Consider the following 16,443-nt stretch of genomic DNA (forward strand, 5'->3'; position numbering starts at 1 on the left):
ACAAAGGTAAACTTTAAATAAATTATAATTTCTCTCTCTCACACACACACACATATATATATATATATACATAGTTATATCCATATATTTAATAAACATATATTTAGTCTTGCTGTGAAAATATTATCTAGAAAAAGGTGAGAATAATAAATAGTAATAAAATGCAGTACACAACGAAGAGATGAAACAAAGAAAGCAAATAAGAAGTAGAACAAGAACAATAAAATAACATGGATTTAATATATTCTCGGTGTGTGTACGTACTGTAATAAAATATAAAAAACATAATCATAAAGACAAATATTGGAAACAATATTGTTATCTAAATAAAAAAAAAAAGCAGTGAAGACAATACAGTACTAAAATTTTGAGAAAGCCTCTTTTTTTTCTCTTTTTACTCCCTTCCCCCCTAAATATGAATTTACATTTGAAAGACACGAAAGAAAGCGAAATGCAATATAAATTTACAAGTTGACTTTCAAAGATTATTGCTGTTTTCAGGTTGAAAAGAATGGTGAAAACTCTGAAGCATAGGAAGAAAAACCAGTGGGAAGTGAATTATATAAGAGGGTTTCAGAATAGAGTGCGTGATTCTAGTTACAGGCATAAATATTTTAAATATTTACCATTCCCACAGAGAATTTATATGTATGTGCATATGCGTGTGTGTGTGATTATATATACATAAATGCATAAACACACACACAGGCACACATATATATACACACATATATATATATATACATACATATATATATATATATACACATATATATACATATACATATATATATTAAAAAAATTTTTTTCCAAGATTTTCATAATGCTTATCTTATTCTTTTCAGTTTTGATCAACTAAATCATGACATCTGACATGTTATTATGGGTAAGCATGCATGCCTGTGTGAACATATGCATATATGCATATATGCATACACACATATACACACACACACACACACAGGTAAAGATACATACACACACACACATATGTAGACAGACTCATATATATATATACTCATGTAATACATTCATCCATGCTCTTAAAACAGCAACAAATTTTCTTCAGTTGACAGTAAAACAAACAAAATAAAAATTAATGATTTTTGCTTATTTTTATATCAAACAGATAAGAGCAGGAAGGACTGAGAGCCTAATACAGTAACGAGCTGGATGAGAAACTGCTACATTCTTCACATGATTATTCAGCAGTTTTTAAAATATTGCAACGGAACACAAAATAAATTTTATATACAACAGGCGCAGGAGTGGCTGAGTGGTAAGTAGCTTGCTAACCAACCACATGGTTCCGGGTTCAGTCCCACTGTGTGGCATCTTGGGCGGCAAGTGTCTTCTGCTATAGCCCCGGGCAGACCAATGCCTTGTGAGTGGATTTGGTAGACGGAAACTGAAAGAAGCCTGTCGTATATATGTATAAATATATATATATATGTATGTGTGTGTGTGTTTGTGTGTCTGTGTTTATCCCCCTAACATCGCTTAACAACCGATGCTGGTGTGTTTACGTCCCCGTCACTTAGCGGTTCGGCAAAAGAGACCGATAGAATAAGTACTGGGCTTACAAAGAATAAGTCCTGGGGTTGATTTGCTCTACTAAAGGCGGTGCTCCAGCATGGCTGCAGTCAAATGACTGAAACAAGTAAAAGTGAGTAAAAACATTGATTGCTTTGAAATCAGAAAAAGAAGAAACTAACAAACACAATGCATGTAATTCCAGCCATCATCATCATCACCATCATTATTTAATATCTGTTGTCCACACTGGCATGGGTGGGGTTGAAGTGGGGGCTTGACCAGAGCTGGTAAGCTGGGGAGCTGCACCAGACTCCAGCCTGATTTGGCATGGTTTCTATTGCTGGATGCCCTTCTTGACACCAGCCATTTTACAGAGTATGCTGGGTGCTTTTACATGGCACCACATGGACATTTTTATGTGGTGCCACACAGGAGCTTTTACATGGCTGTTCCACTAGTGCCTTTCACCACCAGAAGACTGGTCTTAACACTTCTTTGGAGTACAGGTCTTCTTGAGTACAGCAAAGCAACAGACATGTTTGTCCTTTGTCATCTTGCCTAAACGGTTCAGCATTCTGAGATCCTTCTTCAGTCCTTCATCCCACGTCTTCCTGGGTCCCCCACTTCCATATGTTCCATCTACTTTGAGAGATCAGCACTTCTTTATGGAGCCAGCATAATAATAAAATTATCATCATTTTAATGTCCACTTTTGTAAGCTTGCATGGGTCAGACTGGATTTATTCAGGTTGATTTTCTACGGCTGGATGCCCTTCCTGTTGCAAAACCTTCACCTGTTTCCAAGCAAAGTAATACCTCCCCATGGCCAGAAATGCTTTCCATGGAAAGACTGGAAATGAACAACTTCACTTGTATGATGGTGATGCTCATTTACAGCCGTCATGTGATGTCACCTTTTTGATGCAACTCTCTACCCTGTACTGTTTACTTCCTCCATCCTTCTCTAATTCCCTTTTTCTCCCCTCCCTCCTTCACAGCTTTCTATGTCTCTCTCTCCTCCTCTTTCACTTTCTTGTTGCTCACACATGACCAACGTCCATCTTTCTTTTCCCGCATAGATGTTCAAAAGAGCGGACATGTTTTTTTTACTCTCTCTCTCTCTTTTATCTTTTCTCTTTTCAAAAAAGGAGACTAAAGTGGTTTGGTCATGCACTGCTCCCACCCACTCATGACGAACTCATCCAGAAGGCAGTAGCACCAGATCCTCCCCTGGTTTGGTATAAGTGGAGAGGCGATCAGCAGGAGATGTGGCTCACGACAGTCAAAGCAGATAAGGAGTTTGTTTCCAACCCTTGACTCTTTAGTGTTCATTGCTGGAACTGGGAATGGCTTCAAAGTGCAGCAGAATTGGCCGCAGATAGACATGTGTAGACCACCTTGACCTGTAATACAGTGAATCCAATAGGTGCTGCCTAAACCCCTCTTGGGTGAATTCTGTTACAAGATACAAGACAAGAAGCAAGTAGATAGTAGATTATTTGCTTGAGTGACAGCAGCATCACATGCATCAGACATAAAACAAATCCTGCAACCTCTGCACCTTGCCTGCACACGAGAGTGCATAGAACGTGTTGTATGGCGCAGGAGTGGCTGTGTGGTAAGTAGCTTGTTTACCAACCACATGGTTCCGGGTTCAGTCGCACTGCATGGCACCTTGGGCAAGTGTCTTCTACTATAGCCTCGGGCTGACCAATGCCTTGTGAGTGGATTTGGTAGACGGAAACTGAAAGAAGCCTGTCGTATATATATATATATATATATATATATATGATTGATTGATTGATTGATTCCAGTTTCAGCTCATGAGCTGTGGCCATGCTGGGGCACCGCCATATATATATAACATTATATAATTAGGGCTTAGTAAAATAAATTACTTTGCCACATACTGAACTTGCTAGAAATAGCAGCCAAAAAAAGTTTTTTTGCCATTTCCACTACTTAAAGAAAATTTCTCTCAGATAATGTTTACTCAAAATAACTCACGAAGGTATGGAGGTAAAAACAGAAAAATATCACAAGTACAAAGATTATTTGAGAACGTTAATGTTTCTAGATTAGCCAAATAAACTCAGCATTTCTTTCGTCAGCTCAACATTTCTTATTTTGGATTTGGAAGCACTAAAAAGAAAGAACATACCCTTTGGCGACTTATCACCTCAGATGACCTGTTCAGACTGCCAGTACCAACAAATTCAAAATGTGCAAGCGAAGATTCCCTGCTCTTCCATTCCACCCACGTGGGTTATCTAGCAAACATTATATTTTAACGGTGAGAACCGAGGCAATATGACAGAGAGAAATGAATTATAATATCAACAATTGAGGGTAAAATTAATTAGTTATTAATCAATTTCACCAAGTATTCAGTATGTAAAAGGACCATTTAAGGCGAATTCAAAATATTACATTATATAATTAGGGCTTAGTAAAATTTGGCTAATCTAGAAACATTAACGTTCTCAAATAATCTTTGTACTTGTGATATTTTTCTGTTTTTACCTCCATACCTTCGTGAGTTATTTTGAGTAAACATTATCTGAGAGAAATTTTCTTTAAGTAGTGGAAATGGCAAAAAAACTTTTTTTGGCTGCTATTTCTAGCAAGTTCAGTATGTGGCAAAGTAATTTATTTTACTAAGCCCTAATTATATAATGTAATATTTTGAATTCGCCTTAAATGGTCCTTTTACATACTGAATACTTGGTGAAATTGATTAATAACTAATTAATTTTACCCTCAATTGTTGATATATATATATATATATATTATATATATATATATATATAATATATATATATATATATATATATATATGTATATATATGTGTGTGTGTGTGTTTGTGTGTCTGTGTTTGTCCCCCTAGCATTGCTTGACAACCGATGCTGGTTTGTTTATGTCCCCGTTACTTAGCGGTTCGGCAAAAGAGACCGATAGAATAAGTACTGGGCTTACAAAAGAATAAGTCCCGGGATCGAGTTGCTCGATTAAAGGCGGTGCTCCAGCATGGCCGCAGTCAAATGACTGAAACAAGTAAAAGAGTAAAGAGAGTATGGGTTTGGATGGGTTGAAATGATTTACATCTAGTCATAGAACTGCATTTTTGCAACACCAGCAGGCTTCCTGCTGCAGCAACTGACTGCATCAACTGCACATGTATATATACAACCAATGCACATTATTACTTCATTTTATAGCTTTTTAAAAATTCTTTAATGTAGTTAAGTAGAAATACCAAATGCAAATAAATCTCATATATTAAAGAAATACACCCATACGCAAGCAGTTCCAATATGCCTAACACAAATATGTATATATGTACACACAAATGTGCATACACAGATGTCTGGATGTGTGCACATGCAAATACACAGAAGTGGTTTATTCATTAAATATATACATATAAAAAGAAGGAAAACAGTTGCAAGAATTTCTCTATATAAATATCTCCCCAACCTCAAGCTATTGCTCAGGTAAATGTGCATGTATGTATACACACACATGTATATATAAAATGTGTGGTGTATGTTTATACACATATATACATACTACATATATATATATATATATACATACATATATATATATATATATATATATACTACATACATATATATATATATACATACATACATATATATATATACATACATACATATATATATATACATACATACATATATATATATACATACATACATATATATATATACATACATATATACATATATATATATATACATACATACATACATATATATATACATACATACATACATACATACATATATATATATATATACACACACGTGTGTTTTTGTGTATACATATATATATATATGTGTGTGTTTGTGTGTGTTTATGTGTATGTATGTATATATGTATAAATGCATGTGTAGATATATGTGAGCATGTGTGTGTTTGTGCAAGCATATGTATATATACACATATATACACACAAAGACATAGCATACACGTATAATACTGGGGGAAAATTCTGAAACAGAGACACTTGAACGTCATTATTTATTTCTATTTATAATATTGCGTAACATTATCATAGACTAACCGGCTATTAAATGCAAAAATCGTGCAATTAACATCAATTAACATCACGTTTTGATATCATAATTTACATATTCATATACTGAGCAAATTTCGTAAATCTTTTTGGAAACAAAACTTTTGCATCAAATTATTGTGTGACTCTACATGAAATAATCCATGTAACATATTCAATATTTAGCATAACTGCCTGTAGACTCTATAAAGCTTGCATTGTTTGTTATTATTTTCTTATCATAAGACAGCAAGCCAACAAAATTATTAACATTCCAGATAAAATACTTAGTGGAATTTTGTTAAGGCAGCGAGCTGGCAGAAACGTTAGCACGCCGGGCGAAATGCTTTGTGGTTTTTTCTGCCGTTATGCTCTGAGTTCAAATTCCGCTGAGGTTCACTTTGCCTTTCATCCTTTCGGGGTCGATTAAATAAGTACCAGTTACACACTGGGGTCGATGCAATCGACTTAATACCTGTCTGTCCCCTCTGTGTTTAGCCTCTTGTGGGTAATAAAGAAATAGGTATTTTGTCTGCCGTTATGTTCTGAGTTCAAATTCCGCTGAGGTTCAATTTGCCTTTCATCCTCTTGGGGTCGATAAATTAAGTACCAGTTACGCACTGGGGTCGATATAATCGACTTAATCCCTTTGTCTGTCCTTGTTTGTCCCCTCTATGTTTAGCCCCTTGTTGGCAATAAAGAAATATAATCCTTTCGGGGTCAATGAAATAAGTAACAGTTAAGTACTACAGTCAATGCCAACTCCTCAACCCCTACACACAGACAAATTCCAGGCTTTGTGCATACAGCAGAAAGCATTATTATTATTATTAGGAGTATCAAGGTGACAAACTGGCAGAATCGCTAGCATGCCGGGTGAAATGCTTTGTGGTATTTCGTTCGTCTTCACATTCTGAGTTCAAATTCCACAAAGGTCGACTTTGCCTTTCATCCTTCTGGACAAAATGCTTTATCAGTATTCCTTCTGTCTCCGTGTTCTGAGTTCAAATACCTCAGTGGCCAACAATGCTTTTCCTTGCTTTGGAGTCGATAAAATAAGTACCAGCCAAAAACTGGAGCCAATGTAATTGACTTATGCCCTGCCTTGAAATTACTGGCCTGGAGCCAAAATGTGAAGAAAAAAAAGAAGAAAAACAACAACTACTACTACTGCTACTACTACTATGGAAGTAAGTTGACAGAAACATTAGCACATCGGTCAAAATGCTCAGCAGCATTTCGTCTGTCTTTGGATTCTGAGATCAAATGCCACCAAAGCCAACTTCGTTCTTCATCCTTTTAAGGGGTCAATGAAGCAGGCATCAGTTGAGTACAGGGGTTGATGTAGATGATGAGCCCCCTCACAGAAAGGGATTATTATTTTTATTATGAATTAGTTAGACAAAGAAAGTCAGTATCCATGGATACCATAATCTCAACCAAGAATAGTTTCGCAACATTTCTGAGATGTGTGGAAAGCAAAAAAACAAAAAAAACAAACAAACATCATGAGCCATGAGTGGTCAGAATGCCTGCAACAGTATGGACTTCACAAAAGGTGCCCAAAGGCCAAGTAGTGGAGTTAGATACTGCCTGGTAGTATTGAACTCAGAACCACAGCTTTGCAAAACAAACTTCCAAACCAACAGCCATACTTCCTTGAATTTGAATTTATTGGGGTTAAGTAAACTTTTTCCATTTATGTTTTGATGTTTCTTCCAAATGTTTCTTCACTCGACAAAAATCAAGGTGGTTCTTTGTTTAGCTGATACATCAAACATCTCTGGAGCATGACCAAGTCAGTCGAAGATCACAGATTTCAAGTGGAGAATGTTTCAAATGCTGAGCCTCAAACAGTCTTCAATCTTTTACTTGTTTCAGTCATTTGACCATGGCCATGCTGGTGCACCACCTTGAAGAGTTTTAGTCAAATAGATCAACCCCCAGTGCTTACTTTGTTTAATCCTGCTACTAATTCTACTTTTGCTGAACTGCTAAGTTATATAGATATAAGCAAACCACACCAGTTGTAGGAAGCAAACATGCACACACACACACACATACACACACACGATGGGCTTTGGGCTTCTTTCAGTTTCTTATTTCTTTACTGCCCACAAGGGGCTACACACAGAGGGGACAAAGAAGGACAGACAAAACGGATTAAGTCGGTTATATCAATCCCAGTGCATAACTGGTACTTATTTAATCGACCCCGAAAGGAAGAAAGGCAAAGTCGACCTCGGTGGAATTTGAACTCAGAAGATAGCAGCATATGAAACACCGCTAAGCATTTCACCCTGCATGCTAACGTTTCTGCCAGTTCACCACATTTCAGTTTCTGTCAATGAAATCCACTCACAAGGCTTTGGCTGGCCCGGGGTAATAGAACAAAAAAACACTTGCCCAAGGTACCATGCAGTGGGACTGAACCCAGATCTTCTTACAACCATGCCTTTGCCTGGGTATGGTTCTCAATTAGCTGCAAGTAATCATAATACAATACTGGGATTAAATTCCCAGATTGCTACTAGCAGATAATAATCTCCAATTTTTAAGCGTTTTCGTTTAGTAGTTTTCAGTAAAATGCCTTTGTATTTGAGCAATATGCATTTTTTATAAGTTTAGGGTGTAGAGCTCAGATTACAAAACACTAGCTATCTCACCATGTTCAAAGCTGATAGGGTTGAATGTCAGTTCATTGCTGGTTAATGCATCTTAGTTCTAAACAACTTATGCTAAGCAACACATATTTTTTGTTTTCCATGATAAACATGCATCATCATTCATCATTGTTCGACTGTGGTCGAGACAATGGAATTTACCATGCTACGCTAGACTTCACAGTCCATCATGGCATTACGGGGGTCCTGTTGCTGGATGCCTGTATCCCTGGAGATTACATCAGGGTAGGAGAGTGTGCGCCCTCTGGTATCGCGAGTAGATGGCTTCCAGAGGAGAAGAGTAGAAATTACCTCTTTTTCAGCTCTACAACAATGTCCAGCAAACTGGACTCTCCTACCTTTCACAAGAGATGACACAGGTGGTAAGTTTCCCATATATTTGCATTTTGGTTGGATGGCGCTTCCATGAGAGATTTTGAGCTCTCATAAGGAGGTGAGTGTAGGTTCCATCCAATTGTCTCTCAAGCTTCTTTGATAACGTCCAGGTTTCTGAGCCATATAGTAGAATTGGTTCGACTGTGGCTTTGAAGATTTCAAGTTTGAAGTCTCTACTTAGATTTGATGACCAGATCTTATGCATATCATTACATAAACGTGCATGTGATCTGTTATAATAGTTGTTGATGTTATTTATTCCAGAGTCATCCACCATTGAGTAAACTTATGATTAGGGACGGGACATTCCAGCTATGACCACTCCATCTTTTTGTATTTTTTAGACACAACATATCTAGAAGATCAGACACAAAATTTATCTTTTCCATTTTAAGATTATAAGATGTAATTTGAGGGGTAATTGGCTGCTGTCTCTAGAACAGTGAACGATCATGTGCTGGGTACTTCAATGACTCACCAGTACAAACAAAAAAAAAGAGGAACATCATCATCATCATCATTTAACGTCTGCTTTCCATGCTGGCATGGGTTGGGCGGTTCAACTGGGGTCTGGGAAGCCAGAAGGCTCCACCAGGCCCAGTCTGATCTGGCAGTGTTTCTACAGCTGGATGCCCTTCCTAATGCCAACCACTCCGTGAGTGTAGTGGGTGCTTTTTACGTGCCACCGGCACAGGTGCCAGACAAGGCTGGCAAATGGCCATGATCGGATGGTGCTTTTTACGTGCCACCGGCACAGGGACCAGACGAAGCTGGCAACGGCCACAGTCGGATGGTGCATTTTATGTGCCACCGAAACGGGTCCAGTCGGGCAGCGCTGGCTATGGCCACGTTCGGATGGTTCTCTTATGTGCCACCGGCACTGATATCACAGCTACAAATTCCATTGATGTTGATAGATTACGATTTTGATTTTCGAACACAAAAATAAAAAAAAAATTTCTTTACCAATATGAGAATAAAATGTGTAGATTATTAAATTAACTGTGACTGACACATATTAATTTTAATTACTTCATTTACCTAGTTTAATTGCAAACAAATAAGATTGTTTAAAGACAAAGAAAGAAGTTTCATAACTTACTTATATAACTCTCAACAGCCTGGATAAGTTTCACATCAAACTGGGTGACAAAAGATACAGAAGTTCCTCCTCGTCCTAAAATGAGAAAATTTTTATATAGATAAATGGAAACACGGCAAAATGAAACTGAAATTGAAGCTATATAAAAATAAAACGCCTGCCATGCAAGTCTACCAAAGACATGGCTCCCGGTTCTATGATTGAAACATTCCATTGAAATTTAAAGCTAATTTATGTTCAAAACATTGTTATTTTATTAACAAGTGCAGGAGTGGATGTGTGGTAAGTAGCTTGCTTACCAACCACATGGTTCCGGGTTCAGTCCCACTGCATGGCACCTTGGGCAAGTGTCTTCTGCTATAGCCTCGGGCCGACCAAAGCCTTGTGAGTGGATTTGGTAGACGGAAACTGAAAGAAGCCTGTCGTATATATATATGTATATATATATATGTGTGTGTGCGTGCATGTTTGTGTGTCTGTGTTTGTCCCCCTAGCATTGCTTGACAACCGATGCTGGTGTGTTTACGTCCCCGTCACTTAGCGGTTCGGCAAAAGAGACCGATAGAATAAGTACTGGGCTTACAAAGAATAAGTCCCGGGGTCGATTTGCTCGACTAAAGGCGGTGCTCCAGCATGGCCGCAGTCAACTGACTGAAACAAGTAAAAAAGAAAAATGAAAAGAAAAGAAAAAGAAAGAAAGAGCTTTTCTACTGATGGGCAGTGAATTTTTTTTTTATTGATCCTTTCCACCTCTTTCAACCAAGAGTTTTCTAGGTGCATTGAATATAATAAAGAATTGAATAAGGTGTAATTTCTATTCAGATGTTTCACTATCTTTAACCCTGGTGACACCATATCCACCCAACAGTTACAAAAATTTAATTTAGCTTTCTTCAGCCTTGTTTTTGTTTATCTCTCTTTCTTTCTTTTTTTAGTTTAACTTGACTATGCAATATAAAGCTTACTATATATTTTGGCCCAGTGCTAAAAAGCTTGTTTCCAAACCACATGACTCCAGGTTCAATTCCACTGTGTGGCACCTATGGCTAGTGTCTTCAACTGTAGCCTCAAGCTGACCAAAGCCTTGTAAGTAGATTTGGTAGACAGAAACTGAAAGAAGCCTGTTGTGTATATATGCAAATAAGACTGGTTCTAGGAGTGTGAAGGAGAGAGTGATGGAAAGAGAAAGACAAAGAAACTGAAAGAAGCCTGTTGTGTATATGTGTGTGTGTGTGTATGCTTTTGTGTCAGTGTTTGTCCCCCTCACTACTGCTTGACAACCAGTGTTGGTGTGTTTTCGTCCCCATAACTTAGTAGTTTGGTAAGAGAGACTGATAGAATAAGTACCAGATTTTAAAAAATGAAGAAAAAAAAAAAACAAGTCCTGGGAGTTGATTTGTTCAACTAAAACCTTTCAAGGTGGTGCTCAAGCATGGCTGCAGTCAAACTTCATGGACAATTTTAAAACTACATATCAGACGTTGTCAAAACAAAGAACAAAAACACACACAAACACATGCAGATACACACACACACACACACACACACACACAGCAGTCACTGTCATCATCATGAAAATAATAATGATGCATACCAACCAAGTAAGATGACATATCCTACAGATATCTCCTAATTATCTTTAGCTTTATGCAATCTAAATCAGGTTTTCAGAAATTTCTATTTTTTTAATTGTCAGTGTATTAGATTCAAAGTCAAAGTTTAAAAATAGTCAAAATTACTCCGAGCCAAGATAAAAAAAAAAAAAAACTTTGGTTATAACAATAACCAGCCAAGCATATTTTACTGATATAAGTACATTCTAGAAAATTGCCTTTTCTTTTTTTTCTTTTTAGTTGTTGTTGTATATTATTGACCCTTTAGCATTTAGATTCTGTCAAACATAATATTATTCACATTGTTTTGAATTAATCATGCATTATCTCATAGCTTTGAGATTTCGATGATGTGATCATTTATGTTTAGAATGACATTGTAGGGTAAATGTGAGAGGCCTGATCAGGTCAGTCTGGGCATAAAATGGGTCAAATATTTAGGCTTGATATGGCTGGTTTGAATGGTAGAGGGTTAAAGTAAACTGTGGCAGGGATTGAACTTGTGTAGGTTGAACTATGTAAAATGTTTGAGAAAGAAACCTAAAGCAAAATTTTTTCAGTAGCCCTTAAAATAGTATTGTAAATCCCCAATTTACTATTCAATAACATATATGAGACCCTCTTTGGTAAAGACACAGACCATGGGATTGCACCTAGAAAGTTACCCTCCCAAGCACAAGTCCAGGCAAGGTTGTTTATGGAAGAGCAGCAGATGCCCATGCATACCGGCCACCCCTCTCCACACCACCAGTGTTATCCAAGGGACAGGCAGAGGCCGATACAGCTTGGCACCAGTGATGCTGCAACTCATTTCTACAGCTGAGTAAAATGGAGCAACGTGAAATAAAGTGTCTTGCTCAAGAACACAACATGTAGCCTGGTCTGGGATTCGAACTCACAACTTCATGATCGTAAGCTTGACGCTTTAACCACTGAGCCATGTGCCTCCACAATTCAATAACATGGGTTCCTCCAAAATCTTATATAGATGCTTAGGGTCCCATATGGACCCTGGTTGAGTACCACCGATCTATGTGACTTCAAATTTTGACACAAGGCCAATATTTTTGTTGTTTTTGTAAAATCTCAGAAAATAATTAAAAATTCAAGGGGATTTCAAGGGGGAGGAGGGTCAGTCAACTACATTGACCCAAATTCTTGACTTCTACTTTATTTCATTGACTCCAAAAGGAAAAAAGACAAAGTTGATCTTGGAGGAATTTGAATGGTTCATTTAGATCAGTGTTTCTCAACTGGGGTCCATATAAGATTTTTGAGGGTCCACGTAGCAAAATAGTAAATCGGGGATCCACAATAGTATTTTAAGGGTCCCTGAAAAAATTTTCCATTAGATGAATGTATTTACTCTTTTACTTATTTCAGCAAAAGAGACTGATAGAATAAGGACTAAGGTTACAAAGAATAAGTCCTGGGGTTGATTTGCTCGACAAAAGGCGGTGCTCCAGCATGGCCTGTCAAATGACTGAAACAAGTAAAAGAGTACAAAAATACAGTAGGGTTGTTTTTATATACACCGAAAAGCTATGAGGGTCCTTTCGAGTAAACCAGGAATCAAAGGGATCCACAGGTATCAAAATGATTGAGAAACACTGCCCTAGGTATATACCTCTGTACACCTAAAGTCGTGGTTCTCACTCTGTCTGCTAGAGATTCCACTGGACCTTTTATGTACTCTTTTCTTGTACAGAGTGCACATACTGCATCTAACAACACGTTTCCTGCACACTGAGCTAAATTAATTACTCTTTTACTTGCTTCAGTCATTTGACTGTGGCCATGCTGGAGCACCGCTTTCAGTCAAACAAATCAATCCCAGGACTTACTCTTTGTAAGCCTCGTACACACAAACACACACATATATATATATATACATATACATATATACGACGGGCTTCTTTCAGTTTCCGTCTACCAAATCCACTCGCAAGGCTTTGGTCGGCCTGAGGCTATAGTAGAAGACAGTTGCCCAAGGTGCCACGCAGTGGGACTGAACCCGGAACTGTGTGGTTGGTTAGCAAGCTACTTACCACACAGCCACTCCTGAGCCTAATACTAACCTGTTGCTAATTAGTCACTTTTATTCAATTCTTTTGTGCAGACATTTAGCTCTCTCAATTCAATACAATCTTTCCAGTTTCTGAATATTTTTGCAGACCATCAACAGATTCTACAATTTAAATCAGTCAAATGTAAAACATTCAGCAAGACGCTGCACCTTGATCTTCTGTTGTAATTATTGCTTCAAAAACTATAATGAATGGATAACTGCAGAGGACAGAGACCAGGTGAATATCAAAATGGTTATTAAATTTCTTGTTGAACTGACAGGCAAACATTTACAACGGTTGCTGTAATATGCGCAAACCAAATGAACATACATAACGCATTTTCCAGGTGAATAGCCTTACATCACAAGGTGTGTTACGAATGGATAATTATCAGGTATGGACGTGGCTGCGTGGTAAGAAGTTTGATTCCCGACCACCTGGTCTGAGGTTCAGTACCACTGTGTGTCAACTAGGGCAAGTGTCATTTAATCTAGCCCTGGGCTGACCAAAGCTTTGTGAGTGGATTGCGCAGACAGCAATTAAAAGACACACATTGTAAATGTATACATGCATATATATGTGTATGTGTGTGTGTATATATATATATATATATATATATATATATAAATATATATATATATGTATGTATATGTATATATGTGAAGGTGCATGGCTCAGTGGTTAGAGTGTAGATCTTACAAGAGCGAGGTTGTGAGTTCGATTCCAAGACCAAGCTGCGTGTTATGTTCTTGAGCAAGACACTTTATTTCACGTTGCTCCAATTCACTCAGCTTTAGAAATGAGTTGCGATGTCACTGGTGCCAAGCTGTATCGGCCCCTTTGCCTTTCCCTTGGATAACAATCGTGGTGTGGAGAGGGGAGGCCGGTATGCATGGGTGACTGCTAGCCTTCCACAAATAATCTTGTCCGGACTTGTGCCTCGGAGGGTAACTTTCTAGGTGCAATCCCAGAGTCAGCCATGACCGAAGAGGGTCTCCTCATATGTATATATATATATATACATGTGTATGTACATATATATATGTATATATATATGGTGGCACGTAAAAAGCACCCACTACACTCACGGAGTGGTTGGCGTTAGGAAGGGCATCCAGCTGTAGAAACATTGCCAAATTAGACTGGAGCCTGGTGCAGCCTTCTGGCTTCCCAGAACCCCGGTCGAACCGTCCAACCCATGCTAGCATGGAGAACGGACGTTAAACGACGATGATGACGATGATGATATGTGTGTGTGTGTGTGTGTGTGTGAATATGTGCAGATGCATGCTTATGTCTCCTTGTCTCGATACTGCATGAGCGTCGTAAACGAGTGTCCCGATCATACAAGCAATGAAAAATATATTTGGTGATAGGGAAATATTACTTTTCTTGGAAATATAGGTGAGGGCTGGCAACTAGAAGGGCATCTGGCCATCGAAAATCTGCTTCAATAAACTCTGTCCAACCCACGCAAACATGGAAAGGTGGACATTACGATGATGATGATGGAAGGTCATGCTTCAAATATTTCCTGGCCAACACTAGAGACGTCTTCCGTGTGTAAAATCTAACAACTGGACGAGTTACTTTATCTACGCTTCTAGCATCACAACCTGCAGGGGTTTGAGCAGCAAGTTTTCACTAATTCTTCAGCTCAATAACACAATCAACTTTTAAGCCATATTTGTTCCTTCACAACTAATGGAACAAATATGGATAAAATGGAAGGACTACCACCAGACACGAAATATAAATATATATATATATATATTGACATATCGGTTCCATTCTAGCAAAAACTGTCCGATGAACGGCAACGGGAAACTCAGAGTAACAGGTTTTGTTGAATTTTCTGCTGCTTTAAATAAAGCATATTACTCTACCACTGGAATTTGAGTACTCTTTTTTCCACCTTGTTTCACATTTATGTGTTTACTCCGGTATATATATATATATATATATATATATATTCAAAATAAGCAACAAGGATATCCAGAGGTAATGCAGTACGATCGTTTCATGCAACTCCATTTAATTGAGCAATGCAAGTATTACAAGTATTACATCAATTTTAAATTTACTACTGGGGGAGTAAATCTAAATGACAAAGTAAAATCAATGATAAGCAATATCTTTATGGAAAGAAATATCAGTTACTACTATGATATTGTTGATGAGACTTCTTCTTTGTCTACCTACTTACCCTCTTCGTGATTTTGGTTAATGGAATAACTATAAAAATGAATCTTTCAAATTTAACTAAATTCTATATTTTTATGCAGCTGAAGAATGCTCTACATTTTATACTGCATTACCTCTGGATATCCTTGTTCTTTATTTTGATTATAATCACCCCCATTTTGAATTATATGGGTAATATCATGCTAAATTCTGGTGCCTTTAACTTCAGTATTCAACTGAACCTAAATTTTTACTGAACTTATATATATATATGATGATATATATATATATATATATGATGATATATAGATATATATATACATATAACATATGAAGAAAAGAATAAAACCGTTAACCTGATTGGTTAATGCTTACAGGAAAACTGCAGTCAAAAAGTTAGAGGATAGTTCAGACCTTTCATATACGTTAAAAAGGTAAAGAAAAAAAAACATAATATGAACAAAAATAAAAAAAAAGAGTACACAAAATTTATAATCTCCAATAAAATGTCATTTTAAATTAGAAACTCTCATTTCTTCTTTAGCTAATATTTACTCATTAATTTTTTGTGTTACTATTATTATCATCATCATCATCATCATCATCATTATTATTATTATTTATTTATGTTTTTGGCATATTTTAGTCTTATTGTTATATACCGTTGAAAGATAAGAGATGATGTTCTAGAAATGTCAGCATTATCCTCTGATGCTTGTCAAATAAAATAATAATAATAATAATAATAACACAGAAAAAAAAATCACCAAAGAAAAACAATGAAAAATAAATAATTAA

The 16,443-nt window shown here is 37.0% G+C and overlaps 1 protein-coding gene across 2 annotated transcripts in view; it reads right to left on the reverse strand.

Moving 5' to 3' along the window:
- Positions 1-16,443, reverse strand: part of LOC115232078 (probable ATP-dependent RNA helicase DDX49) — a 700,146-nt gene that overhangs the window by 86,063 nt on the left and 597,640 nt on the right. For both annotated transcript variants that reach the window (XM_036511346.1, XM_029801952.2), the window contains one exon: positions 9,780-9,854. In XM_036511346.1, the coding sequence (XP_036367239.1) occupies positions 9,780-9,854 (75 nt within the window). The remainder of the gene's footprint in view (positions 1-9,779; positions 9,855-16,443) is intronic.

The sequence above is a fragment of the Octopus sinensis genome, linkage group LG2 (genome assembly GCF_006345805.1).
Source record: "Octopus sinensis linkage group LG2, ASM634580v1, whole genome shotgun sequence".
Lineage (NCBI taxonomy): Eukaryota > Metazoa > Mollusca > Cephalopoda > Octopoda > Octopodidae > Octopus > Octopus sinensis.